Source organism: Rhinopithecus bieti, unplaced genomic scaffold (genome assembly GCF_001698545.2).
Source record: "Rhinopithecus bieti isolate Rb0 unplaced genomic scaffold, ASM169854v2 scaffold_3875, whole genome shotgun sequence".
NCBI lineage: Eukaryota > Metazoa > Chordata > Mammalia > Primates > Cercopithecidae > Rhinopithecus > Rhinopithecus bieti.
This window is the reverse complement of record NW_016804422.1, coordinates 1,654,025-1,680,569: the sequence shown is the minus strand read 5'-3', so window position 1 is coordinate 1,680,569 and position 26,545 is coordinate 1,654,025. Positions and strand designations below refer to the sequence as shown.

The window sequence follows — 26,545 nt, the reverse complement described above, 5'->3', positions numbered from 1 at the left end:
AAAATGAACACAGGCTGGTCACGGTGACTCACACCTGTAATCCCAACACTTTGGGAGGCCAAGGCAGGGTGGATCACTTGAGCCCAGGAGTTCAAGACCAGCCTGGGCAACATGGCAAAACCCCATCTCTACTAAAAATACAAAAAATTAGCCGGGCATGATGGCGGGTGCCTGTAGTCCCAGCGACTTGGGAGGCTGAGGCAGAAGAATGGTATGAACCCAGGAGGAGGAGCTTGCAGTGAGCCGAGATCGTGCCACTGCACTCTAGCCTGGGCAACAGAGCGAGACTCAGTCTCAAAAAAAAAAAAAAAGCAAACCTTACAGAAATTTTGCAAAACAGTAAAGCAAAGAGGGAAAAAGTAAAATTAACATTTTGGTGTCAATCCTTCCAGGCTCACACTCCTCGGCCCATCACAGTTTCTTTGCTTGTTCGTTACCACAGTTGTGATAATACCTTTTGTAAGGATGTAATTTTGTGTAGTTGTTTTCATTTAACATACAATCAGCATTTCCCCAGGTTAGTATTAATTTAATTTTTATTTACTTTTATCTTTTTTTTCTTTTTTGAGATGGAGTTTTTCTTGTTGCCCAGACTGCAGTGCAATGGCATGATCTCGGCTCACCACAACCTCCGCCTCCTGGACTTCAAGTGATTCTCCTGCCTCAGCCTCCCGAGTAGCTGGGATTACAGGCATGCGCCACCACGCCCAGCTAATTTTGTATTTTTAGTAGAGACCAGGTTTCTCCATGTTGGTCAGGTTGGTCTTGAACTCCTGACCTCAGGTGATCCACCTGCCTGACCTCCCCAAGTGCTGGGATTACAGGCGTTGAGCCACCACGCCTGGCCTACTTCTTATCTTTTTAAGATAGGTCTTGCTCTGTTGCTCAGACTGGAGTAAAGTGGCACAATCATGGCTCACTGCAGCCTCAACCTTCCAGGTTCAATGGATCCACCAGCCTCAGTCTCCCAAGTAGATGGCACTACAGGGGTGCCATCACATCTAACTAATTTTTTTTTTTATTTTTTAGAGAGAGTATCTTGCGTTGTTGGCCAGGCTGGTCTTGAACTCTTGGTCCCAAGTGATTCTCCCGCCTTGGCCTCCCAAAGTGTTGGGATTATAGGCATGAGCCACCATGCCTGGCCTAATTTTATTTTTAATGTTTATGTATTCTTCCATCAAGTAGACAGTAGTGCCAGTTGGTCACCAATGCTCTAACTTTTCACTGTTTTAAACAGGTATCTGTGTGTATAAAGCTTCTCCCCAGTGTCAAGTTATTTCCTTACGATAGATTCCTAGAGGTGGGGTTACTGAAGTAAAGAATATGAAAATGGAAAAAAGAACTTTAAAAAAAGAACTAAAAGGCCGGGCACAGTGGCTCACGCCTGTAATACCAGCACTTTGGGAGATCAAGACCATCCTGGCTAACACGATGAAATCCCGTCTCTACTGAAAATACAAAAAAATTAGCTGGGCGTGGTGGCGGGCGCCTGTAGTCCCAGCTACTTGGGAGGCTGAGGCAGGAGAATGGTGTGAACCTGGGAGGCAGAGCTTGCAGTGAGCAGAAATTGCGCCACTGTGCCTGGGCAACAGAGCGAGACTCCATCTCAAAAAAAAAATAACAAAAAAAAGAATTAAAAAAAGAACAGGCTGGGCGCGGTGGCTCAAGCCTGTAATCCCAGCACTTTGGGAGGCCGAGACAGGCGGATCACGAGGTCAGGAGATCGAGACCATCCTGGCTAACACGGTGAAACCTCGTCTCTACTAAAAATACAAAAAAACTAGCCGGGTGAGGTGGCAGGCGCCTGTAGTCCCAGCTACTCGGGAGGCTGAGGCAGGAGAATGGCAGAATGGCGTAAATCCGGGAGGCGGAGCTTGCAGTGAGCTGAGATCCGGCCACTGCACTCCAGCCCGGGCGACAGAGTGAGACTCCGCCTCAAAAAAAAAAAAAAAGAACAGAGAGGGGAATCACTATGAAGAAAGACTGCAGCATGAAGCCTGTGAAACTGCATAAGCAAAGCATTTAGGGCAATGCCTGGTCCACTGGTGAGAGATGATGGCCAAGCGCATTTCAACATCTCAGAAGGAAGCAGATGTCAATACTTACAGTGGCCAACCCCCATGGCTCCATAATGATTGGACACGGCAATGAGGTCGTACACATAAGGCCTTGCTGACGGGTTACAGACAAACTCAGACATGTTCAGCCCTCTGAGCACAAAACACAAAAATAGTTCTTGAATGTTAAACCCAGACAAAGTAGTTAGAGTAACCCAGCAACCTCTGTTATGCAACAGAGCAGAACACAGAGAGGCACTCAAACTATTCGAGAAAGACCAAGATGTAAGGGGCCCTAGGGTCCATGTTCTGACCACTGACATATTCAGGCTAGAAAATGGGGCCGGGTGTGGTGGCTCCTGCCTGTAATCCCAGCACTTTGCGGGGGCCGAGGCAGGTGGATCACCTGAGGTAAGGAGGTTGAGACAAGCCTGACCAACATGCTGAAACCCTGTCTCTACTAAAAACACAAAAATTAGGCCGGGCACCGTGGCTCACGCCTGTAATCTCAGCACTTTGGGAGGCCGAGGCGGGCAGATCAGAAGGTCAGGAGATTGAGACAATCCTGCCTAACATGGTGAAATCCCGTCTCTACTAAAAAATACAAAAATTAGTCGGGCATGGTGGCACATGCCTGTAATCCTAGCTACTTGGGAGGCTGAGGTAGGAGAATCGATTGATCCTGGGAGGCGGAGGTTGCAGTGAGTAGAGATAGTGCCATTACACTCCAGCCTGGGTGACAAGAGCGAAACTCCGTATAAACAACAACAACAACAACAACAACAACAACAACAACAAAAACGCCAGGCGCAGTGGCTCACGCCTGTAATCCCAGCACTTTGGGAGGCAGAGGTGGGCAGATTATGAGGTCAGGAGATCGAGATCATCCTGGCCAACATGGTGAAACCCCATCTCTACTAAAAATAAAAAAATTAGCTGGGCGTAGTGGCGCGCACCTGTAGTCCCAGCTACTCAGGAGGCTGAGGTAGGAGAATCGCTTGAACCCAGGAGGCAGAGGTTGTAGTGAGCCGAGATCGTGCCACTGCACTCTGGCCTGGCGACAGAGCGAGACACCATCTCAAAAAAAAAAAAAAAAAAAAGAACAGCAGCAAAAGAAAATGGGAGAAACTTTCTGGGTAACTCCAGCACCAGACAAAATGGTGATGAGTGGGTCTAGAGATACACACAGAGGCTTCAGCAACTATGCAGAAATGGCTGTTCTTAACAGAATTACAATTGGTGCCATAATAATTTAAACTCAACCAAAACAGGCCCCAGAAAGCTTTCTTCCTCCAATTCTTTATTTAAAATTTTTCAAACACACAGAAAAGATAAAGAATTTTTTTTTTTTTTGAGACGAAGTCTCACTGTGTCACCCAGGCTGAAGTGCAGTGGCATGATCTTGACTCACGGCAACCTCCGCCTCTTGGGTTCAAGTGATTCTCCTGTCTCAGCCTCCCAAGTAGCAGGGATTACAGGCGTGCGCCATCATGCCTGGCTAATTTTTTTTTTTTTGTACTTTTAGTAGAGACGGGGTTTCACCATGTTAGTCAGGCTGGTCTCAAACTCCTGACCTCATGATCTACCCACCTCAGCCTCCCAAAGTGCTGGGATTACAGGCATGAGCCACTGAGCCCAGCCAAGATAAAGAATTTTTACAACAAATACTTACTAGCCATCACCTAGAGTCTCCTGCTGACATGCTATACTTCATGTATCTATTCTTTCCCCCAGAAAGCATTTTAAAATGTGCATTTTGTGGGCAACTCCCTTTTTTTCCCTTTTTTTTTTTTGAGATGGAGTCTCACTCTGTCGCTCAGGCAGCAGTGCAGTGGCACAATCTTGGCTCACTGCAAGCTCCACCTCCCAGGTTCATGCCATTCTCCCGCCTCAGCCTCCTGAGTAGCTGGCACTATAGGCGCCCGCCACACCACACCCAGCTAATTTTTGTATTTTTAGTAGAGACGGGGTTTCACCGTGTTAACCAGAATGGTCTCGATCTCCTGACCTAGTCTCAGCCTGCCTCAGCCTCCCAAAGTGCTGGGATTACAGGTGTGAGCCACTGCGCCCAGCCTACTTTTTTTTTTTTTTTTTTTTGAGAGAGGGGCTTGCTCTGTCACCCAGGCTGGAGTGCAGTGGCACAATCTTGGCTCACTGCAACCTCCACCTACTGGGTTCAAGAGATTTTCCTGCCTCAGCCTCCCAAGTAGCTGGGATTATAGGCATGCACCACCACACCCACCTAATTTTTGTAGTTTTACTGGAGACAGGATTTCACCATGTTGGCCAGGCTACTCTCCAGCTCCTGATCTCAAGTGATCCACCTGCCTTGGCCTCCCACAGTGCTGGGATTACAGGTGTGAGTCACTGTGCCGGCCTCATTTTATTTTATTTTGAGATGGAGTCTCGCTCTGTCACCAGGCTGGAGTGCAGTGGCACGATCTTGGCTCACTGCAACCTTTGCCTCTCAGGTTCAGGCGATTCTCCTGCCTCAGCCTCCTGAGTAGCTGGGACTACAGGTGCGTGCCACCACATCCAGCTAACTTTTGTATTTTTAGTAGAGATGGGGTTTCACCATGTTGGCCAGGTGGTCTTGATCTCCAGACCTTGTGATCTGCTCACCTTGGCCTCCCAAAGTGCTGGGATTACAGGCGTGAGCCACCATGCCCAGCCTATTTTTTTTTAAATATATTTTTTATTTTTTGTAGAGAGGAAATCTGTTTCCCAGGCTGTTTTTGAACTCCTAGGCTCAAGTGATCCTCCCACCTTGGCCTCCCAAATTGATGATATTACAGGCATGAGCCACTGTGCCCAGCCAGGGAACATCTATCTGTTGACTTATTTTCCTGTTCTTAGTTACGGTCTGTACCATGGGGCTTGAGAGGATATGAGTAGACAGCCAGTCCCAGTCCCTACCCCAGGGACAGGACCATGGCAGGTCTGCAGCCCAACTGCACCCCCCAATAATAACCCAACTCTCCCTGGCAAGCTATTCTTGGTTGCCTTGTCCCCTATTGGGCTGCCTCTGCTAAGGTGAGGCTACCTGTGACAGATGATGGACAGGAAAAACAGGACAGTTAGGTGGCCTAAGTGACCTGAGAGGGAAACTAGCAGTGGCAGGGATGACTGTGAGCAGCCTGTGTCTGGGCAAATGCTTCCACTGAAGAGTCTCTTCCCCGAAGATGCAGGATAGGGACAGGAGGGGTAATTACAGCTAAACTCTGACCTCCTAGAGCCCAGCAACACACATCCTTACTCAGAAGTTTTTGGTGGCAAACCACTCAGCCAATCAGTGCCAAGATTTTCTGCCTGTTTTTAAATGTTCCTAACACCACAGTCACCATGACCCACCTGACTGGGAATTCTACAACTGTGTCGAGCTTATCCCTCCAGTATCTGTTGTAGGAGAAACGTTTGAGGTGGACCACCAGGATCTTGGGCAAGGACCATAGGTCAAACTTTTTTGTTGCCTGTTGATGCTTCTTACAGTTGGGACAGTACCTGAAAAGAAAAACCTCTACTTAGTAGGGCAGGCAGGCAGCCGGTGCCACTTGGGCACTCATGCATGGAGGCACAGCTGCAGTCCCCTGACAGCTGCCATCCTTTAGGTCAACACTCAACACTACTGCTTCTGGCCAGGGACCTGTCTTTCAAAATGGGGTGATGGCTTTCCTAGGAAACCTCAACTCACAGAGGACAATGTTGTAGGGTTGGCTATATAAAGAAGTGACACATCCAAATACAAAGGGGTTTATGTGCACAGATGGCCCTGGCAGATCTGAGTCCTGGGGTGCATGGGGCTTCCGCTCAGAGAGTGAGGAGCTGCATACCAGGGGTCATGCTCCCCAAGGGTCTCCATGGTGGTGAAGAGCTCTATGCAGTCTCTCAGGGCCACTGTGGTCTTCTTCTTCTTCTGAGGCTGCAACATGCTCACATGCTTCTCATAGGCCTATGGGAAACAAAGCACTCAGTTCTGCTGGAGAAAGAGATCTTACTGCACTAAGACACGAAGGCCTTCAGAGGCTCTCCCACATGGAATGTAGTAACCTTTCTAGAGACTCTGAACATAAAATGACAAAATCTTGAAGTGCTTTTCCTTCTCAGTCTTAAATATAACTTTCTAAATTGCTGTGCAACTGGTGAAAGTGATCGCAGTCCACATCCAGAGCAGAAATCAACAGACACCACCGACCACAAACCCCAAGGGACCTACCTCAGATTCTTGCTCATCATAGTAAAGGCTCCTAGTTTCACTGTCCCAATCGATGGCCAGTGTAGATCGAGCTGAGGAGGACCAAAATGTCACTTGTTATGGAATGGCAAGCAACAGGAGAGGCTCTCCAAGTGACAGGAGTGAGAAGGATCACACTCAGGCCACACCATCAACACCTTCTCCCCCATCAGCAGCCACTGCCAAGAGCAATGCTCTGCAATGGGCCAGCCCTTCTGACCCCCAGACCCAAAAAGCCTTTGGCAAAGACTTCCTTAGTGATACAGATAAGCTACAAAGGAACTAACTATGGAGAATTCTGAAAGCGCACAGGTCAAGATGGAGTAATAGGGCCCAGATTTATCATCCTACCACAAACCACAAAAAACCTGAAAATGGGCTGGGCGTGGTGGCTCAAGCCTGTAATCCCAGCACTTTGGGAGGCCGAGACGGGCAGATCACGAGGTCAGGAGATCGAGACCATCCTGGCTAACACGGTGAAACCCCGTTTCTACTAAAAAAAAAAATATAAAAAACTAGCCGGGCGAGGTGGTGGGCGCCTGTAGTCCCAGCTACTCGGGAGGCTGAGGCAGGAGAATGGCGTAAACCCGGGAGGTGGAGCTTGCAGTGAGCTGAGATCCGGCCACTGCGCTCCAGCCTGGGTGATAGTGCGAGACTCCGTCTCAAAAAAAAACTACAAATATTAGCTGGGTATGGTGGTGTGCACCTGTAGTCTCAGCTACTCAGGAGGGTGAGGTGGGAAGGGAGCTGAAAGACAGAGATGCTTCCCCTCCCCCAGCTGGCACGTGTCCTCACTGGCCAATTGTGCTTTTCACACAACCCCTCAGAATGCCTCTTCCTGTCTGTACAGCAGTCTCCACTACAACCTCCATGTGTCAGTGAGGCTACAAAATCCATGACCATCCTCTGGTGGATCACATTTCTTTAGCATTAATGAACAAAATAAATATGCGTTTATTCTTATAAGTGAACAAGTATGGGGAAATGTTGCTGCCAAGAGTGGCCATGGGAAAGGTTACTGACCCACAGCAAACTCCCACAGAGGAAGCGGAGAGAGACCTACTTTCCTCCGAGGTCATCGAGGACCGAGAAGAAAAGCCTGAAAGGTAGGGAGACCTTTGAAACAGTCCTTAGGCGGCTTCAAGCCAAGGATCATACAAGTGTCTGCTCCTGGAGGCACAGAGACTGTGAAAGCCCAATGCGGTAAGTATCAAGTGCAAGGATTTTCAAACAGATCCTAAGTCCCTAAAGCCCAGCTTAAAAGGTCAGAAAAAGTGCTTACAGTTGAGTTTAAGTAGTTTTCCATCAGCTGCAAGTGAATTTATGTCAGCTGTTCCATAGGAGTTCACAAGACTGAAGGTAAAAAGCCTTTTTGGGCAGGGCTGGCCTTTGATCTTCTTTTGGGTGGTCTTAGTGGGGTCATTTCCCAGCTCATCTTCCCCACTGCCTTCTGTTTCTGAAAACTGCTCTTTGCCTTCTTCCTGATGCTCCATTTCTTCCTCATCTTCTCCTGGCACATAAATGGAAAACAATATGTATATAATTTCCCACCATTTCAATGTTAAAAATTTTATTTAATACATAACTATGGTGTTTCCTTCCAGATTTTGTTCTGTGTATATGAAGTTAAATCTATTTCTTTGCATTTAACTTGAATTCACATGTGACCCTCACCACACCCTTGCAAGACAGGCAGACTGGGCACTGCTATTCCACGATGAGGAAGCACAGGCTCAGAGAGCTTAAATGAGCCACCTGCAGGCACAATGAGATTCAGCAGCCCTGCCATCCTGTCTACTGGCCATCACATCACAGCACATGGTCTCTCACTCTTGCAACTTCATCATTAGGCCCACAGAGAGAAAAGGGCTTAAATGAAACACATACTCAACACTCAAGACGACAGCTTGGGGGAGGAGCGTATCGTTGGCATCCACCCAGCCGGGACGGGCACGCCGAGCCGCCAGTCGCATCCCACCCACCCACATCAGCCGCAGCTCATCCAGGTTCCAAGCCGCGAGTCCGAGCCCAGTCCACCCATCGGCATGCCACGCCCACCCGGACCCACCCGAATCGCCACCGATCGCCACCACCCGACCCATCCATCCATCCATCGCACCCACCCGCCCACCACCCACGGCACGCCACCACCCCAGTCCATCGCATCCGCATCGCATCCATCCATCCATCCATCCATCCGATCAATCCACCACACCCATCCATCCATCCGACATCCATCCGAGACAGTCTCACTCTAGCCATTCTTTCTATCTCTCTATCTACCTACCTACCTACCTACCTATCTGAGATGGAGTCTGATTCTGTCACCCAGACTACAGTGTAATGGCACGATCTCGGTTCACTGCAACCTTCACCTCCCAGGTTCAAGCGATTCTCCTACCTCAGCCTCCTGAGCAGCTGGGATTACAGGCATGTGCCCATGCCCAGCTAATTTTTATATATTTTTTAGGAGAGACGGAGTTGCACCATGTTGGTCAGGCTGGTCTTGAACTCCTGACCTCAGATGATCCACCAGCCTTGGCCTCCCAAAGTGCTGGGATTACAGACGTGAGCCGCCGCGCCTGGCCCTATTTATTTATTTTTTGAGATGGAGTCTCACTCTCGTCCAGGCTAGAACGCAATGGCGTGATCTCAGCTCACTGCAACCTCCGCCTCCCGGGTTCAAACGATTCTCCTGCCTCAGCCTCCCGGGTAGCTGGGACTACATGTGCGTGCTACCACACCCGGCTACTTTTTTCTATTTTTAATAGAGACAAGGGTTCACCATGTTCACCAGGATGGTCTCTATCTCCTGACCTCGTGATCCACCCGCCCCGGCCTCCCAAAGTGCTGGGATTACAGGCGTGAGCCACCACACACGGCCGAGAAACACATCTTAAAGGTCAATTGTCTTTTTTTTTTTTTTTTTTGAAGCGGAGTCTCGCTCTGTTGCCCAGGCTAGAGTACAGTGGTGCAATCTTGGCTCACTGCCACCTCCACCTCCCAGGTTCAAGCAATTCTGCTGCCTCAGACTCCTGAGTAGCTGCGATTACAGGCACGCACCACCACGCCCAGCTAATTTTTGTATTTTTTAGTAGAGACAGGGTTTCTCCATGTTGGCCAAGCAGGTCTCCAACTCTAGGCCTAAAGTGATCTGCCCTCTCAGTCTCCCAAAATGATGGGATTACAGGCGTCAGCCACCATGCCCAGCTATTTTCAAATATTACAATAAACACAAATATTCAGTTCCTCCAGAAAAAAACCTATCCTGAATTTTCCTTTAACTAGTATTTACTAAAGGTCTCTAAGGTGCAGGTTTACCATGCTAGGTCCCAGGGCTCCATAAGGGGAGGACACAGTCTAAGCGGAAAGTTAAAGTATCAAGTAAGTAACTTTAGCAAAGATGGGGACCACTCCAAAAGGTGGTGTAAAAGTAATAGAGAAGAGCAGATTTAAAACAGAGTCTACATACTTGATCAGTAAAAATGGAAATTCTGAGAAAAGGAGAATGTGCTATTTAAAAGCCCACAACCCCTGGCTCTCATGGAGGTTCCTTTCCGAACTTGCTTAACTCCTGAGACATGACACTGTCCCTTTACACACAATAAGCCTGTCCCCCTCCTACACTGGTAAGGAAAAACCTGCCCTGCCTGCTGCCTCTCGGAGAAGGGCAGAACCCAAAACTGCCTCAGTCCCACTCAGGAAATGAGCAGTGCCCTCATACTCATAAGAACTCTGTCCTGGTTCACGCCACCAGCTGCCAGTTACCTGGACAATGCCAGAAGCCTTGGGCCAATGCAGTCAGAATTAAATGCCATGGACTGTATTTCACAGGATGAGAAAAAAAGCAGCCTATGATCCCAGCACCTTGGGAGGCTGAGGCAGGTGGATCACCTGAGGTCAGGAGTTTAAGACCAGCCTGAGCAACATGGTGAAAATCCATCTCTACTAAAAATACAAAAATTGGCCAGGTGCAGTGGCTCATGCCTGTAATCCCAGCACTTTGGGAGGCCGAGGTGGGTGGATCATGAGGTCAGGAGATCGAGACCATCCTGTGAATGGTGAAACCCCATCTCTACTAAAAATACAAAAAATTAGCCAGGCGTGGTGGTGGGCGCCTATAGTCCCAGCTACTCAGGAGGCTAAGGCGGGAGAATGGCGTGAACTCAGGAGGCGGAGCTTGCAGTGAGCCAAGAGCACGCCACTGCACTCCAGCCTGGGTGACGGAGCAAGAGCCTACCTCAAAAGAAAACAAAAAACAAAAAAAAAAAAACCTTTGTGCTTAAACAAGGTCTGAAGTCTACACACCAAGATTCACCTGTAGGATTCAAAAGGTGACACTCATTGTCCCAGACATGCCTAAGAAGCAGAGTTAGCAATAAAAATAGCAAACACACTCACAAGATGTTGTTACTGACTGAGTGCCTTTCATGTGCCCTGTCCTTTAAGCACATGACCTCAAATTGTAATCGCAGATCTGTGAAGCAGGTATCTTTTTGCAGATAGGTAAACCAAGGTTCAGAGGGATGAAGTGACTTGTTCAAGTCCACCCCACACCTTGAGCTGGGGATCAGAGTGCCTTAGCTTCCAGAGTGCCACAGATCACCCAGGGTCTGTTCAGAGACTACCATTACCATTCCAACACCTGCTGGTGGACTTATACACAAAATATATTCCTGTTTATCCCTAGCGGGAAATGAACATAACATTTCAGGCAAGAACAAGAAGCCAAATATTGGGGCTGGGTGCAGTGGCTCATGCCTGTAATCCCAGCACTCTGGGAGGCCGAGGTGTGTGGATCACCTGAGGTCAGGAATTCAAGACCAGTCTGGCCAATATGGTGAAACCCCATCTCTACTAAAAATAAGAAAATTAGCTGGGCATGGTGGTGGGCACCTATAATCCCACCATTGCATTCCAGCCTGGGTGACAGAGCGAGACTCAGTCTCAAAAAAAAAAAGAGAATCCAAATATTGGCTGTATGTGGTGGCTCACACCTATGATCCCAGCACTCTGAGAGGCCAAGGCGGGTGGATTGCTTGAACTCAAGAGTTCAAGACCAGCCTGGGGAACACGGGAAGACCTTGTCTCTACAAAAAAAATAATAATAAAAGAAAAAGAAATTTGCTGGATATGGTGACACATTCCTGCAGTCCTGGCTACTCAGAAGGATGAGGTGGGAGGATTGCTTGAGCCCAGGAAGTCAAGGCTGCAGTGAGCCATGACCGTGCCACTGTATTTTAGCCTGGGCAACAAGAGCAAAACTCTGTCTCAAAAAAAAAAGAAAGAAAGAAAAGAAAAAGAAAAAGCAGAAAAGCAGGATCCACTGAAAGAAGCTACCCAAGCTCTCTCAGAGAATCAGCAGGGGACCTAAAGGAGTGTGTGGATCACCTGAATAAGAACCTGTCTCAAAAGAAAAAAAAAAAATAATAATAATAGTAATAATAATAATAAAACTTACTCAACCCTAAAATGCCAAAAATAATTTGGAGTATCTCTTAAAGACAGAGCCTTGTGGTCATTATTTTTAAAGTAAATTCTCAGCTGGGCACAATGCCTCAGGCCTGTAACCCCAGCACTTTGGAAGGCGGAGGTGAGCAGATCACTTGAGGCCAGGAGTTTGAGACCAGACTGGCCATGATGGAAACACTCCGTCTCTACTAAAAATACAAAACTAGCCAAGTGTGGTGGTGTACACCTATAGTACCAACTACTCGGGAGGCTGAGGTGGGAGAATCCCTTGAACCCAAGAGATTGAAGCTGCAGTAAGCCAAGATTGCGCCACTGCACTCCAGTGGCGAACAGAGTGAAACTCCACATAGAAATTAATTAATTAATTAATTAAAGTCAATTCTCACTTTCTAGGACAGCATGTCTTGGAGGAATCTGGACATTTGGTTTTGCAACTGATAATTTTTTGTTGTTGTTGTTTTGTTTTTGTTTTTCTTTGAGGAATCTTGCTGTGTCATCCAGGCTGGAGTGCAGCGATGCGGTCTCAGCTGACTGCAACCTCTGCCTCCTGGGTTCAAGCGATTCTTGTGCTTCAGCCTCCCAGGTAGCTGGGATTACAGGCTCACGCTGCCACGCCAGGCTAATTTTGTATTTTTTAGTAGAGACAGGGTTTCACCATGTTGGCCAGGCTGGTCTCGAACTCCTGGTCTCAGATTATTTCCCTGCCTCGGCCTCCCAAAGTGCTGGGATTACAGGCATGAGCCATCACGCCTGTCTGCAACTGAGAATTTATGTGCTGGGCGCAGTGGCTCACACCTGTAATCCCAGCATTTCAGGAGGGCAAGGTGGAAGGATAGTCTGAGCCTGGCAGGTTGAGGCTGCAGTAAACCATCATTGCACCACTGCACTCCAGACTGGGTGATAATCAAGCCCCTACTCCTCTTTTTTTTTTTTTTTTTTTTGAGACAGAGTCTCACTCTGTCGCCCAGGCACGAGTACAGTGGCGCAATCTCAGCTCACTGCAAGCTCCGCCTCCCAGGGTTCACGCCATTCTCCTGCCTCAGCCTCCCGAGTAGCTGGGACTACAGGCGCCCGCCACCACGCCCGGCTAGTTTTTTGTATTTTTAGTAGAGACGGGGTTTCACCGTGTTAGCCAGGATGGTCTCGATCTCCTGACCTCGTGACACGCCCGCCTCAGCCTCCCAAAGTGCTGGGATTACAGGCATGAGCCACCGCGCCCGGCCTTAAGACTTTACTCTTAAAAAAAAAAAAAAAAGAAAAGAAAAAAAGCCAGGCGCGGTGGCTCACGCCTGTAATCCCAGCACTTTGGAAGGCCAAGACAGGCGGATCACGAGGTCAGGAGATCGAGACCATCCTGGTTAACACGGTGAAACCCTGTCTCTACTAAAAAAATACAAAAAAACTAGCCGGGCAAGGTGGCGGGCGCCTGTAGTCCCAGCTACTCGGGAGGCTGAGGCAGGAGAATGGCATAAACCCAGTAGGCAGAACTTGCAGTGAGCTGAGATCCGGCCACTGCACTCCAGCCTGGGCGACAGAGCAAGACTCTGTCTCAAAAAAAAAAGAAAAAGAAAAAGAATTTACAGCACTAACTTGAAAGACATCTATGATTTTACAGAAATAAAGCCACTGAGTCACCTAAGTCCCAAAAAGAAAAGTGACGTGTCAGCCAGGCGTGGTGGCTCAAGCCTGTAATCCCAGCACTTTGGGAGGCCGAGACGGGCGGATCACGAGGTCAGGAGATCAAGACCATCCTGGCTAACCCGGTGAAACCCCGTCTCTACTAAAAAATACAAAATACTAGCCAGGCGAGGTGGCGGGCGCCTGTAGTCCCAGCCACTCGGGAGGCTGAGGCAGGAGAATGGCGTAAACCCGGGAGGTGGAGCTTGCAGTGAGCTGAGATCCGGCCACTGCACTCCAGGTTGGGCGACAGAGCAAGACTCGGTCTCAAAAAAAAAAAAAAAAGAAAAGAAAAGTGACATGTCAGGTGCGGTGGCTCACGCTTGTAATCCTAGCCCTTTGGGAGGCTAAGGCAGGAGTATAGCTTCAGGCCAGGAGTTCAAGACCAGTCTGAGCAATATGGCAAGACCGCTGGTCTTTACAAAAAAATTTAAAAATTAGCTGGGCATCGTGGTGGCATGCACCTGTAGTTCCAGCCTCTCTGGAGGCTGAGGTGGGACAATCACTTAAGCCCAAGAGTCTGAAGTAACAGCGAGCCATGATTGTACCACTGCATTCCAGCCTGGGTGACAGGAGTGAGACCCCTATCTGGGGGAAAAAAAAAAAGGAAGATTCCACAAGGTAGCAAAGTTGGACAACAGAGTGGAATGTTGTAGACCCAGCTCCTAAGTCTGCTGCTGTAGGCAGAGCCCCAACCCAGTCCCAACCCCCTTCTCCCATGTGTATAACACCTTTAGAAGAAGAGGGAAATCGGCCGGGCGCGGTGGCTCAAGCCTGTAATCTCAGCACTTTGGGAGGCCAAGACGGGCGGATCACGAGGTCAGGAGATCAAGACCATCCTGGCTAATACGGTGAAACCCCGTCTCTACTAAAAATACAAAAAATTAGCCGGGCGAGGTGGTGGGCGCCTGTAGTCCCAGCTACTCCGGAGGCTGAGGCAGGAGAATGGCGTAAACCCAGGAGGTGGAGCTTGCAGTGAGCTGAGATCCGGCCACTACACTCCAGCCCAGGAAACAGAGCGAGACTCCGTCTCAAAAAAAAAAAAAAAAAAAAGAAGAAGAAGAAGAAGAGGGAAATCAGGAGGTATTTGGTCAGTCACAGCCACACAGCATGGTGCATGCTTACCTTCACAGCTGTTCCTGGAGCCATTGCAGGTCCCTGGCTCCAAGGGTGAGCTGCCAAAATCATCAGGTAAAGGCTGTTTCACATAGCGGCTTCAAAAAGAGAAAAAGAGAAGGAAGAAAAAAAGATTGTTAGTTGTAACATTTATCTATTTTTACCACCATGTGGCTAAGAAGTAGTTCATAATTTCTATGGATGACAGCTACTCACAAAGCAATTTATGTAAATAAAAGTGCTTGAGAATTATCCACTGGGCCGAGTGTGGTGGCTAATCCCAGCACTTTGGGAGGCCGAGGCAGGTGGATCACCTGAGGTCAGGAGTTGGAGACCAGCCTGGCCATCATGGTGAAACCCCATCTATAGTAATACAAAAATTAGCTGGGCGTGGTGGCACATGCCTATAATCCCAGCTACTCAGGAGGCTGAGGCAGGAGAATTACTTGAACATAGGAGGCAGAGGTTGCAGTGAGCCGAGATTGTGCCACTGCACTCCAGCCTGGGCACAGAGCAACTCTGTCTCAAAAAATAAATAAAATAAAATAAAATAACGTGGTGGCTCAGTATTTTAAGAAATTAGGCCGGGCGCAATGGCTCAAGCCTGTAATCCCAGCACTTTGGGAGGCCGAGATGGGCGGATCACGAGGTCAGGAGATCAAGACCATCCTGGCAAAACCGGTGAAACCCCGTCTCTACTAAAAAATACAAAAAACTAGCCGGGCGAGGTGGCGGGCGCCTATAGTCCCAGCTACTCGGGAGGCTGAGGCAGGAGAATGGCGTGAACCCTAAAGGCGGAGCTTGCAGTGAGCTGAGATCTGGCCACTGCACTCCAGTTTGGGCAACAGAGCGAGACTCCGTCTCAAAAAAAAAAAAAAAAAAAAATTAAAAACACAAATGGCCAGGCATGGTGGCTCACATCTGTAATCCCGGCCCTTTGGGAGGTAAAGGTGGGCAATCACCTGACGTCAGGATTTCCAGACCAGCCTGGCCAACGCGATGAAACCCCATCTCTACTAAAAATACAAAAATTAGGCCAGGCATGGTGGCTCATGCCTGTAATCCTAGCACTCTGGGAGGCTGAGGCGGGAGGATCACTTGAGGTCAGGAGTTTGAGACCAGCCTGGCCAACACAATGAAACCCTCTCTCTACTAAAAATACAAAAATTAGCCAGAAATCACTTGAACCTGGGAGGCGGGGGTTGCGGTGAGCCGAGATTGTGCCACTGCACTCCAGCCTGGGCAACAGGGCGAAACTCCATCTCAAAAAAAAAAAAAAAAAACACACACACACACACACAATTAGCCAGGCTTGGTGGTGCATGCCTGTAATCCCAGCTACTTGGGAGGCTGAGGCAGCAGAATCACTTGAACCCGGGAGGTAGAGGTTGCAGTGAGCCAGTATCGCACCACTGCACTGCACTCCAACCTGGGCAACAGAGCAAGATTCCATCTCAGAAGGAAAAAAAAAAAAACCCACAAGAAATTAGGTGTCTAATTAAGCCAATGAAGACTCTAGGAAAGTTTGTCTCAAGTCTTATGTGAAAGTCATGTGGCACCATCATTTTTAAAGGTATTTCCCAATAATCCTAATTTCTGGCTTCAGAATGATAGTGGAACACTTCAGAAATAAAATACAAATGCCATCAAAGCACTAGCCTCCCTAACATGATTCTAAGAGGACTGGACTCCTAGGATCATGGTGCCTAAGATGTGCCAGGTGGCTCATCCCAACAGCACCTGCCCTGGCCCATCCAGGGGCTGGCACAAGTGCATTTTTTTTTTTTTTTTTTGAAATTGAATCTCGCTCTGTCACCCAGGCTAGAGTGCAGTGGCGAGATCTCGGCTCACTGCAGCCTCCAGCTCCTGGGAGAATCAAGGATTAAGCGATTCTCCTGCCTCAGCATCTCAAGCAGCTGGGATTACAAGCACCCAAGAGCATGCCTGGCTAATTTTGTATTTTCAGTAGAGACGGGATTTCACCATCTTGGTCAGGCTGGTCTCGAACTCCTGACCTCAGGTGATCTGCCCGCCTTGGCCTCCCGAAGTGCTGGGAGTACAGGCATAAGCCACCACGCCTGGCCTACAAATGCATTTCTTACAGAGGTGAGCATGTAGGATCAACACAGCCACTTGGTAGCAGCTGACACTCTACTATTACTGGGTATATCTTGATCTCAGATAACAACCAAATCACATTCCTGCCACCAACCTGATACGATCACAAACAGCCTGGTACAAAGACTCAAGGGTTAACTTGTGCTTGGGGACAGAAAGCAGCAGTGGCTGCCCATATAGCGCTGACCCAGAGGAAGTACTTGATGGCCTGGACTTCCTCTCCCTGAAGTAGACTGGAAGCGTGACACATTCTGAGCCGTCCACGGAAGTGCTGCAGACCTGGTACCTGCGTTAATCACACAAGAGGGCACCTTTAGCAGTAGGTCCTTGTGAACAACAGAGATCTGAGCTGAAGCTATGTGGTGGCCAGGGCTATCATTACTGCGACAGAGCATATATGAGTAGAAAAGGTGGCTATAACTATTGCCAAGATGTTTCTAGAGGTTGAGTCAGGAATCCAAAGAAGGCCCACTGTCAGCACAGTGTGAACCTATCCAACCTGGGGCTGAGGGCTGACCGTGATACTCCTTCTTCCAACCACAGCCTCAAACTCTGTGGTCCTTCAACTGGGACCCAACACAGATAACAGCCATCATTCAGATCATCACTCTGAACACAAAGGCACACAGCTGGGTCCAGCCACCAAGTTCATCTTTTGTGATCAAAGAGCTCAACTTTAAAAAATGCATTGAGTTGGCCGGGCATGGTGGCTCATGCCTGCAATCCCAGCACTTTGGGAGGCTGAGGCAGGCAGATCATGAGGTCAGGAGATTCAGACCATCCTGGCTAACACGGTGAAACTCCGTCTCTACTAAAAATACAAAAAATTAGCCAGGCATGGTGGCAGGCACCTGTAGTCCCAGGTACTCGGGAGGCTGAGGCAGGAGAATGGCATGAACCCGGGAGGTGGAGCTTGCAGTGAGTCGCGATCTCTTCACTGCACTCCACACTGGGCACCAGAGTGAGATTCCATTTCAAAAAAAAAAAAAAAATGCATTGAGTGCCCTGCCCCTTAATAAGACAAATATTGTACAAAGATGTACACCTAGGATATTAGCCAAAGGCTCTTTTTTTCCAAATGAGCAAGCAAATTTATAAAACTAATTGTCATCTTTGTTCAAAAACACTGAAGTAAAAGAATTATATCTAATTCTGAAAAACATCAGAGATAATCAAATAAACTGCTAGATACAAATCAATGATTTTGAAAAATGTGTCTTACTTAGTGAATACATGAAATTGAGGAGATTTATAGATGTTTTATCGTGGAACAGATGTTACCAAAATTGCTGGCAACCGACTGTAGTCTTTCCCTCTTCCTATAGGGGGAGACACAAACTTACTGATTCAAATTTTGAAACATGCATGTGTATGTGTGCGTGCACGCGTGCGCGCACACACACACACACACAGACACACACCCCTCCCCAAATGCCAAATGCCTAGCAAACAGTCCTGAATGAAGTTTATGCAGGAGGAATTTCTAAGAATACACAAAAATGTCCAAGGCGTGCTCTCAAGTAAATACTGTGGTCCAGCATAGTGGTAAAGAACTAGGCCTTGGAGTGCAGCCGCCCCAGGTTCCAGGTCCACACTGCCATTTTCTGCCTGCTATGACCTAGTAATAAGTACCTAACTTCTTAGTCTATTTATTCGGTGGACAATGGGATTACTCACTTTAAAGGGTGTGGTAAGAATTAAATAACTTAGTAGCACAGTGTACAAAACATTAAAAAACAGCAGATGCAGGCTGGGAGCGGGGGCACACGCCTGTAATCCTAGCACTTTGGGAGGCCGAGGCGGGCGGATCACGAGGTCAGGAGATCAAGACCATACTAACCAACACAGTGAAACCCCGTCTCTACTAAAAATACAAAAAATTGGCCGGGCGTGGTGGCACGTGCCTGTAGTTCCAGTTACTCAGGAGGCTGAGGCAGGAGAATGGCATGAACCCAGGAGACGGAGCTTGCAGTGAGCCACAATCACACCATTGCACTCCAGCCTGGGCGACAGAGCGAGACTCTGTCTCAAAAAAATAAATAAATAAATAATAAAAAATACCAGATGCTGGACGGGCATGGTGGCTCATGCCTGTAATCCCAGCATTTTGGGAGACCAAGGCGGGAGTATCACGAGGTCAGGAGATTGAGACCATCCTGGCTAATACGGTGAAACCCTGGCTCTACTAAAAATACCAAAAATTAGCCAGGTGCGTGGTGGGCGCCTGCAGTCCCAGCTACTCAGGAGGCTGAGGCAGGAGAATGGTGTGAACCCGGGAGGCGGACTTGCAGTGAGCCGAGATCGCACCACTGCACTCCTCCTGCCTGGGCGACAGAGCGAGACTCCATCTATAAAAAAAAAGAAAAAAAAACCCAGATGCTGCTATTGCTTTCATAAAACAATTGTCAATTCATCTATAAAAGATATGAAAGTATTTGTTTTTCCAATGGTTGGCCCTTAGGCCCTCTGAAAATTCCTTTGTTGGTGGTCTGCTAAGCTCCCCACAGGGTAATCCTCCAGTTCCTTTCAGCTCAGGTGTGTGAAAACACTAGTTTCTGGAATTTACGGAAGACCATGTTAAGGGCTTGGGGTTATAAATGTCTGTGAAAGCAGACTTTCCCATGTTCTAGCCCTTGGCACAGTATGAGCTCTTGGTTGTGTCTGTGCAAGTCCATGTTCTAGCCCTTGGCACAGTATGAGCTCTTGGTTGTGTCTGTGCAAGTGAGAACAGAAATAGATCTTTGGTGTGGACAGGAATTATTCCTTTTAGAGTGATCTAGAAGTCATAGGCCCAAAAATGTAAAGGGAAGGAACTATCTCCTTTACATACTGAATTCTTCAGCCAAAAACAAAAACCAAAACAAAATCCTGAAACCCTTTCGCAGAGGCAAGTTCCTGAGTGAGAGGTAAAGAGGGAGGGACAGTACCGCTGTGCTCCGTACTTCCTGGGCAAGTGGTTGCCTGGGAGCAGCAGGCAAGTTCATGTATGGGAGCAGCAGGCAAGTTATTACCCCACTGTGCCTGGAAGAGGGACACACACACACAATTACACAGAGCAGCCATGAAGCAGCATGTGGGAAGGCCGAGGAGACCTCTGTATTGTGTCTCAGAGCTTACAGAATGTTTGAGCTGAAAACAGCGTTTTTGTTTCGTTTTGTTTTTTTGAGACGGAGTCTCGCTTTGTTGCTCAGGCTGGAGTGCAGTGGCGCGATCTCCGCTCACTGCAAGTTCTGCCTCCTGGTTTCACGCCATTCTCCTGCCTCAGCCTCCCGAGTAGCTGGGACTACAGGCACCTGCCACCACACCTGGCTAATTTTTTGTATTTTTAGTAGAGACAGGATTTCACCATGTTAGCCAGGATGGTCTCAATCTCCTGACCTCGTGATCCGCCTGCCTTGGACTCCCAAAGTGCTGGGATTACAGGCGTGAGCCACCGCACCCGGCCGAAAACAGCTGTTTAAATCAACCCTCTCTGTCATTTCTGCATTGGGGATGGTAGTATCATGGTACTCGCTGAGAAGCCACAGCCTGTGGCAGAGAAAGGACAAGATCCTTCCGTACCACAACCCTACTCCCATCTTCCCATCACACAGCTGTGATTCCTCTTAAAGAAAGGAATCTCTGATGGTAGGACCATCTGTCGGAGCAGTGATTTGGTCTTCTTCACAGGCAAAACTGTTGAAAAAAGGCTGTGGCTATGCTGAGGAGAGTTATCAGAATGTCTAGCTCTTCAGGGCAGGAGGGGTTGAGCACTGAGGGTTGCCCACGATGCCCTCAACACCCATCTCTTGCACCCAGGGGTCAGGGCCAATCCACATGAGCAATGACTGCCCAAATTTTTGTTCTGGAAACATGAATGCAGCAAAGTCTCTAGAACGGGTCCTCTGACCTGACCTGCAACAGAAACTGCTGAGTACTCACACGAAAATGTCATCCCGAGGCATGATGTGGTTTAAACCTTCATCCATTTGGAAAATTTTGTGGAATCGGTGATTATATACATCTGCGACCACCATCTAAGAATGAACAGTAATAGAAAGACCACAGAATGACTAAGAGTGCCCCTACTAACTGCTTAAAACCCAGAAACAAATGAAAAAAAAAAAAACCCATACTCAAGTGTTGTCTCTAGAGAAACCACTACACAAACAGCCCGAGAGAGCTCAGGCCCAACGCTTGAGGAGGAGCAGCATGGCTGCCATCAGAATTGAAAATGCTGGTAGCATCTGCCCTCGAGTGGCAGGAAGGGTGAGGGGTGTGGTGCTAACTAGAAACCAGCAGTTGTCCAGAGTCTCTGGAGTATTCAGTAATGTGCAGTCTCTATGCCACCCTCAGTGCACAGAACTGACAGCAGAGTCCTACTCCTGGTCCTTTGACCACAGCTAGTGTGAACCCAATGAAGGAAAGACGGTGTTTCCTGGAGCTGGAAGGGACAGTCTCAGCCACAGTGTGAATAGTGAGTGAGGCATCCAGACACACACAAATAATCACATTTGTGCTGGCAATAACAACAACCCCAAAAAAGTGGCTTCAAGGATGAAAGTAAACTCCAAATGCTATGAAGTATCCCAAATAGACCGAGTGCCACTGATCACCCCGCCTTACATTTTCTGCAGCAATGCCACACAGCCTGGAGAGAGCCTCGCACAGGTCAGACACAGCCCCCATCAGTGGCACAGTCACACGGTACTGCAAAAGAGAGATGGTCAAGGTCACAAGGGTGCCCCACAAAAGGTGGGAAATGAATTAGGAGAAGCAGGCATTACCAGGAGCAGAGGAGCCCTTCCAGAAACAGTGTAGGGTGAGGTCAGGGTACAGATGAGTCAGCAGCAGAGCAAACAAGCAAGACCTCTATGTCAGCATCCTCCTCAATACACAGGCAGCAGCATGGGGGCTGGGCCATCTCTTCCTCTTCCAAATATTGCTTCAATTTATTCTTAATTATTTAGAGTACTTTCTAAAGAACTGCTAAAATTATACAAATTCAAACTGCCATCTGGTCCTACCTTTTTTTAAAAATTTTATTTTATTTTTTGTAGAGACAGGGTCTCAAACTCCTGGCCTCAAGCAGTCCTCCCACCTCAGCATCCCAAAGTGCTGGGATTATAGGTGTTGGCCACCAAGCCCAGCCTCAACTTTTTTTTTTTTTTTTTGAGAGTCTCACTCTGTCGCCCAGGCTGGAGCGCCGTGGCGCGATCTTGGCTCACTGCAACCTGCACCTCCCAGGTTCAAGCGATTCTCCTGCCTCAGCCTCCTGAGTAGCTGGGATTACAGGTGCACACCACCACACCTGGATAATTTTTGTATTTTTAGTAGAGACAGGGTTTCACCATGTTGGTCAGAGTGGTCTCAAATTCCTGACCTCGTGATCCACCCACCCTGGCCTCCTGAAGTGTTGGGATTATAGGCGTGAGCCACCACGCCCGGCCTGCCTCAACTTTCTTTTTTTGTTTGTTTGTTTTTGAGACAGAGTCTAGCTTTGTCGCCCAGGCTGGAGTGCAGTGACGCAATCTCAGCTCACTGCAAGCTCCACCTCCCAGGTTCACACCATTTTCCTGCCTCAGCCTCCCGAGCAGCTGGGACTACAGGTGCCTGCCACCATGCTCAGCTAATTTTTTGTATTTTTAGTAGAGACAGGGTTTCACCACGTTAGCCAGGATGGTCTCGATCTCCTGACCTTGTGATCCGCCTGCCTTGGCCTCCCAAAGTGCTGGGATTACAGGTGTGAGCCACTGCGCCTGGCCCTCAACTTTCTTTAGAGATAAAGAAACCAAAGACAGAAGCTACTAAGCAGTACAGTTACTCAGTGAGCCATCAGCAGGGTTAGACACTAAGACCTGCTGCTCACACCTCTCATCTGGTCTAATCTTCTGTACCGGCTGTCCTAGATTATTTGAGGGTATATCCAAGTACAAAAAGTACCCTGCTTCTGGTTCCCCAACATTCAGATTCAAGAACCACTTAGTAGATCAGGTTACTTTAGTTGCGTGAATGAAGTGTGGCCAAAAAAGTGACAAAGGCCAGGTGCGATGGCTCACACCTGTAATCCCAACACTTTGGGAGGCCAAGATGGGCAGATTACTTGAGGTCAGGAGTTCTGGCCAACATAGTAACATCCTGTCTCTACTATGTCTCTACTAAAAATACAAAAATTAGCTGAGCATGGTGGTACACGCCTGTAATCCCGGCTACTGAGTGGCTGAGGTAGGAGAATCGCTTGAACCTGGGAGGAAGAGGTTACAGTGAGCTGAAATCGTGCCACTGCACTCTACAATGGGCGACACAGCAACTCTGTCTCAAAAAAAAAAAAGTGACAGAGAAGCAAAGAAGCCCCAAGGACCTTCACAATAGGCCTTAAAAGATATGGGATTACATGAAGGTCTGATGGAGGCCAAGGGCCCATACCCAGGCAAGTACCAACGGGACTCAGAGGCATCCAATGCAGCAGATAGGAGCAGTCCCACTGGGATCTGGAGACCACTTGCAGTGAGGGTTGCCATGAGGGTGTGGATTCTGTTACCTGGGTAGGTCTGCAGTGAGGGTCAGCAGGAACCAGGAAAACCTCCATAACTCGATCTTTCTTCAAGGGCAGTGGGAGCGTTAGATAGCAAAATGGGTCAAAGGTCACCGAAACCTTAGCACATTCTGGACAAACCAAAGTAGATTTGAAGAGGCCATGGAAAGTATCCACAATCACAGAATCATTCCTCAATCTGTGATTCTCCCAGGCTTCCTTTGCCACCACCTGCATGAAGGGATAAATAGGACATTCTCAACACCACTGTCCCTTGCCCCTGCATCCAGAATGACTCACAGCAAACCTGGAGATGAATCAGGTGGCAATCTGTACAGCCAAGAGCTTGATCCAGGACAAGCAAGGCCAGGACTACTCTTAGTGTATCACACTCATACCACATGCCAGCTCTACACCCAATCCCCACCCCAACACACATACATATATTTATATATATATTTCATATATATGTTTATGTATATATTTCATATATATGTTTATATATATATTTCAAATATATATTACATTGACTGATTGAGACATGGTCTTGCTCTGTCGTTCAGGCTAGTGCGATCATGGTTCACTACAGCCTTGAACTCCTGGACTCAAAGCAATCTTCCTGCCTCAGACTCCGAAGTAGCTGGGACTATAGGCATGCACCACCATGCCTGGCTAATGTTTTTTTAGTTTTGGTAGGGATGGAGGTTTTACTATGTTGACCAGATGGTTCTAGAGCTCCTGGCCTCAAGTGATGCTCCCATCTCAGCCTCCAAAGTGCTGGAACCGCAGGGGTAAGCCACTGTGCCTCGTTGTAATCCCCACACTTAATAAGGTTGGCAACATAGGACCTATTGGAAACTAGGGGTCTGTGTGTCCTGATAGGAAACAGAAGCCCGGAGGACACTATGGGTACAGAGACATGGCCAGGGCAAGGAAAGTCCTACATGTTTCCAGTGATCTAAAGTAAGGTTTTTGGCCGGGCACAGTGGCTCATGCCTGAAATCCCAGCACTTTGGGAGGCTGAGGCAGATGGATCGCCTGAGGTCAGAAGTTCAAGATCAGCCTGGCCAACATGGTGAAATCCCCTCTCTACTAAAAATACAAAAATTTGCCGGGCGTGGTGGTACATGGCTGTAGTCCCAGCTACTCAAGAGGCTGAGACAGGAGAATCGCTTGAACCCGGGAGGCAGAGGTTGCAGTGAGCCAAGATCGCATCATTGCACTCCAGCCTGGGTGACAGAGCGAGACTCCATCTCAAAAAAATAAACAAATAAATTTTAATAATTTTATCTATACTACAGTTCAGCTAACTCATAGTTTTTCTAAGAAGATCTAAATTTTACTTTAAAGCATTCATACTGATTATCCCAATGTGATAGGGCAGCTGAAATACTAAAATCCTCTTGCTGATCAGAAAATCTCTTTACCTGATCAGAAAATCAAGGTAAAAAGTATAAATGTCCTAATGATATTAATAACAAATTAAGTAATCATGGATAGCTTTTATTGTGAGCAATAACAATCTTAGGGGTCCTCACTATAGGCACTTTACAGTTTTCAGAGTGTTCTTAGTCCCTAGTTCACCAGTGAAATATCAAACAAGCTCACTCGAATTTGAAAAAGCCCAAGAGGAAGCATTAGGAGTAACTAGGGAACGGTGGCTCACGCCTGTTGTAATCCCAGCACTTTGGGAGGCTGAGGTAAGAGGACTACTTGAGCTCAGGAGCTGGAGACCAGCCTAGACAACATAGCAACGTTTTGTCTCTATTACAAAAAAAAAAAAAAAAAAAATAGCAGTAACTACAGTTAGCTCTTTTTTGAACAGAGACCATATCCCTATAACTCACTACAGTGAGAAGCAACCAGGGCCCTGGCAGCAACACTCAAAAGACCAGAAGAATATCCCTGCACTCTCAATATGAGGCAGCTTCTTCGTTCAGACATCATTAATGGCCTACCGCGTCTGGCCGCCCATTGGCATCCTTCAGCTCCAAGTAGGGTTTCTTCTTTACTCGGTTCAGATCTTCATGCAATCCATCTAGAAGAAAGGCTAACAGCTCCTGAGAATCTTGTTGCTGGTAGCCAGAAAATTGAGGAGCAAAACGTCCCACTTGAGTCTACAACAAAAGCAACTGCATCAAAAGGCATAATATGTAAAGAACTAGTTAAATCAAATGAGAACTGTCATCAAAAATAGCTTTGAGGAGCTAGCTGGGTAGTGAGAAAGAACACTTGGTTGAGTAGTCCAATTAACTCCTGAAGAGCCTACAGGAGGCCAGTGGTTCCCACCAGAGAGAAGGCCTAGATCAGAGAGCCAGGAGGATGAATCTGGAACCTGGGCTACTACCTTAAGTCCTGGGGAGGAAGGGTAGGGTATCCTGAGTAACCACACCCAAGTACTGACATGAATCCCTCTCCAACATGTCCTTCTTTGGTTCAGAGTCTTAAACTGCATAAGGACATTACAAATGATACTTTCATCGGCTGGAGGAATCCTCCTGTACATAACAGCCCTCAGGTCCCTAAATACTGTCTGTCCAGTATTATTCTCCACCAGTTATTCTGAGAGTATGGTCCCTAGCCAGCAGCATTAGTATCACCTGGGAGCTTAGTAGAAATGCACATTCTCAGGCCCCCACAGCAAACCTATTCAATCAGAAACTCTGTGGATGGGTCTAGCAGTCTGTGTTGTATTAAGCACTCCCAGAGACAGTGATATATCCTATGGAGAACCAGCCAGGCACGGTGGCTCACGCCTGTAATCCCAGATTTTTGGGAGGCTGAGGCAGGCAGATCACCTGAGGTTGGGAGTTCAAGACTAGCCTGGCCAACATGGTGAAACCTGGTCTCTACTAAAAACACAAAAATTAGCTGGGCATGGTGGTGCACACCTGTAATCCCAGCTACACAGGAGGCTGAGGCAGGAGAATGGTTTGAACCCAGGAGGCGGAGGCTGCAGTGAGCCGAAATCATGCCAGTGCACTCCAGCCTGTGTGACAGAGCAAGACTGTGTCCCAAAAAAAAAAAAAAAAAATGGAGTACCATGTTCTACACCATGTTCTCTAATACCATAGCCACTAGCCACATATGGCAACCTAAATTTACATTAATTATAATTAAAACCATTAAAATTCAGTTCCTTGGTCAAATGAACCACATCTCAAGTGCTCAGAGGTGCTTGAGCTGGTGGCTACCATAACACAGTACAAATATATAACACATCCATTACTGAGGAAGCTCCACACTTCCCTAATATCCCTAAACACTACCTTCCAGTTGTTTATTTACATTAGCTTCAGCACAGTGTGTTGCCACCCAATTCTTTTTTATTTTTTTATTTTATTTTATTTTTTATGAGAC

At 47.8% G+C, this 26,545-nt stretch overlaps 1 protein-coding gene across 3 annotated transcripts in view; it reads right to left on the bottom strand.

Moving 5' to 3' along the window:
- Positions 1–26,545, bottom strand: part of USP4 (ubiquitin specific peptidase 4) — a 78,409-nt gene that overhangs the window by 2,424 nt on the left and 49,440 nt on the right. For all 3 annotated transcript variants that reach the window (XM_017868087.1, XM_017868085.1, XM_017868086.1), the window contains 11 exons: positions 25,144–25,302; positions 23,192–23,416; positions 21,277–21,360; positions 20,593–20,687; positions 16,766–16,957; positions 14,563–14,651; positions 7,571–7,798; positions 6,271–6,341; positions 5,888–6,006; positions 5,409–5,558; positions 2,107–2,210 (listed from right to left, as the gene is read on the bottom strand). In XM_017868087.1, the coding sequence (XP_017723576.1) occupies positions 2,107–2,210; positions 5,409–5,558; positions 5,888–6,006; positions 6,271–6,341; positions 7,571–7,798; positions 14,563–14,651; positions 16,766–16,957; positions 20,593–20,687; positions 21,277–21,360; positions 23,192–23,416; positions 25,144–25,302 (1,516 nt within the window). The remainder of the gene's footprint in view (positions 1–2,106; positions 2,211–5,408; positions 5,559–5,887; positions 6,007–6,270; positions 6,342–7,570; positions 7,799–14,562; positions 14,652–16,765; positions 16,958–20,592; positions 20,688–21,276; positions 21,361–23,191; positions 23,417–25,143; positions 25,303–26,545) is intronic.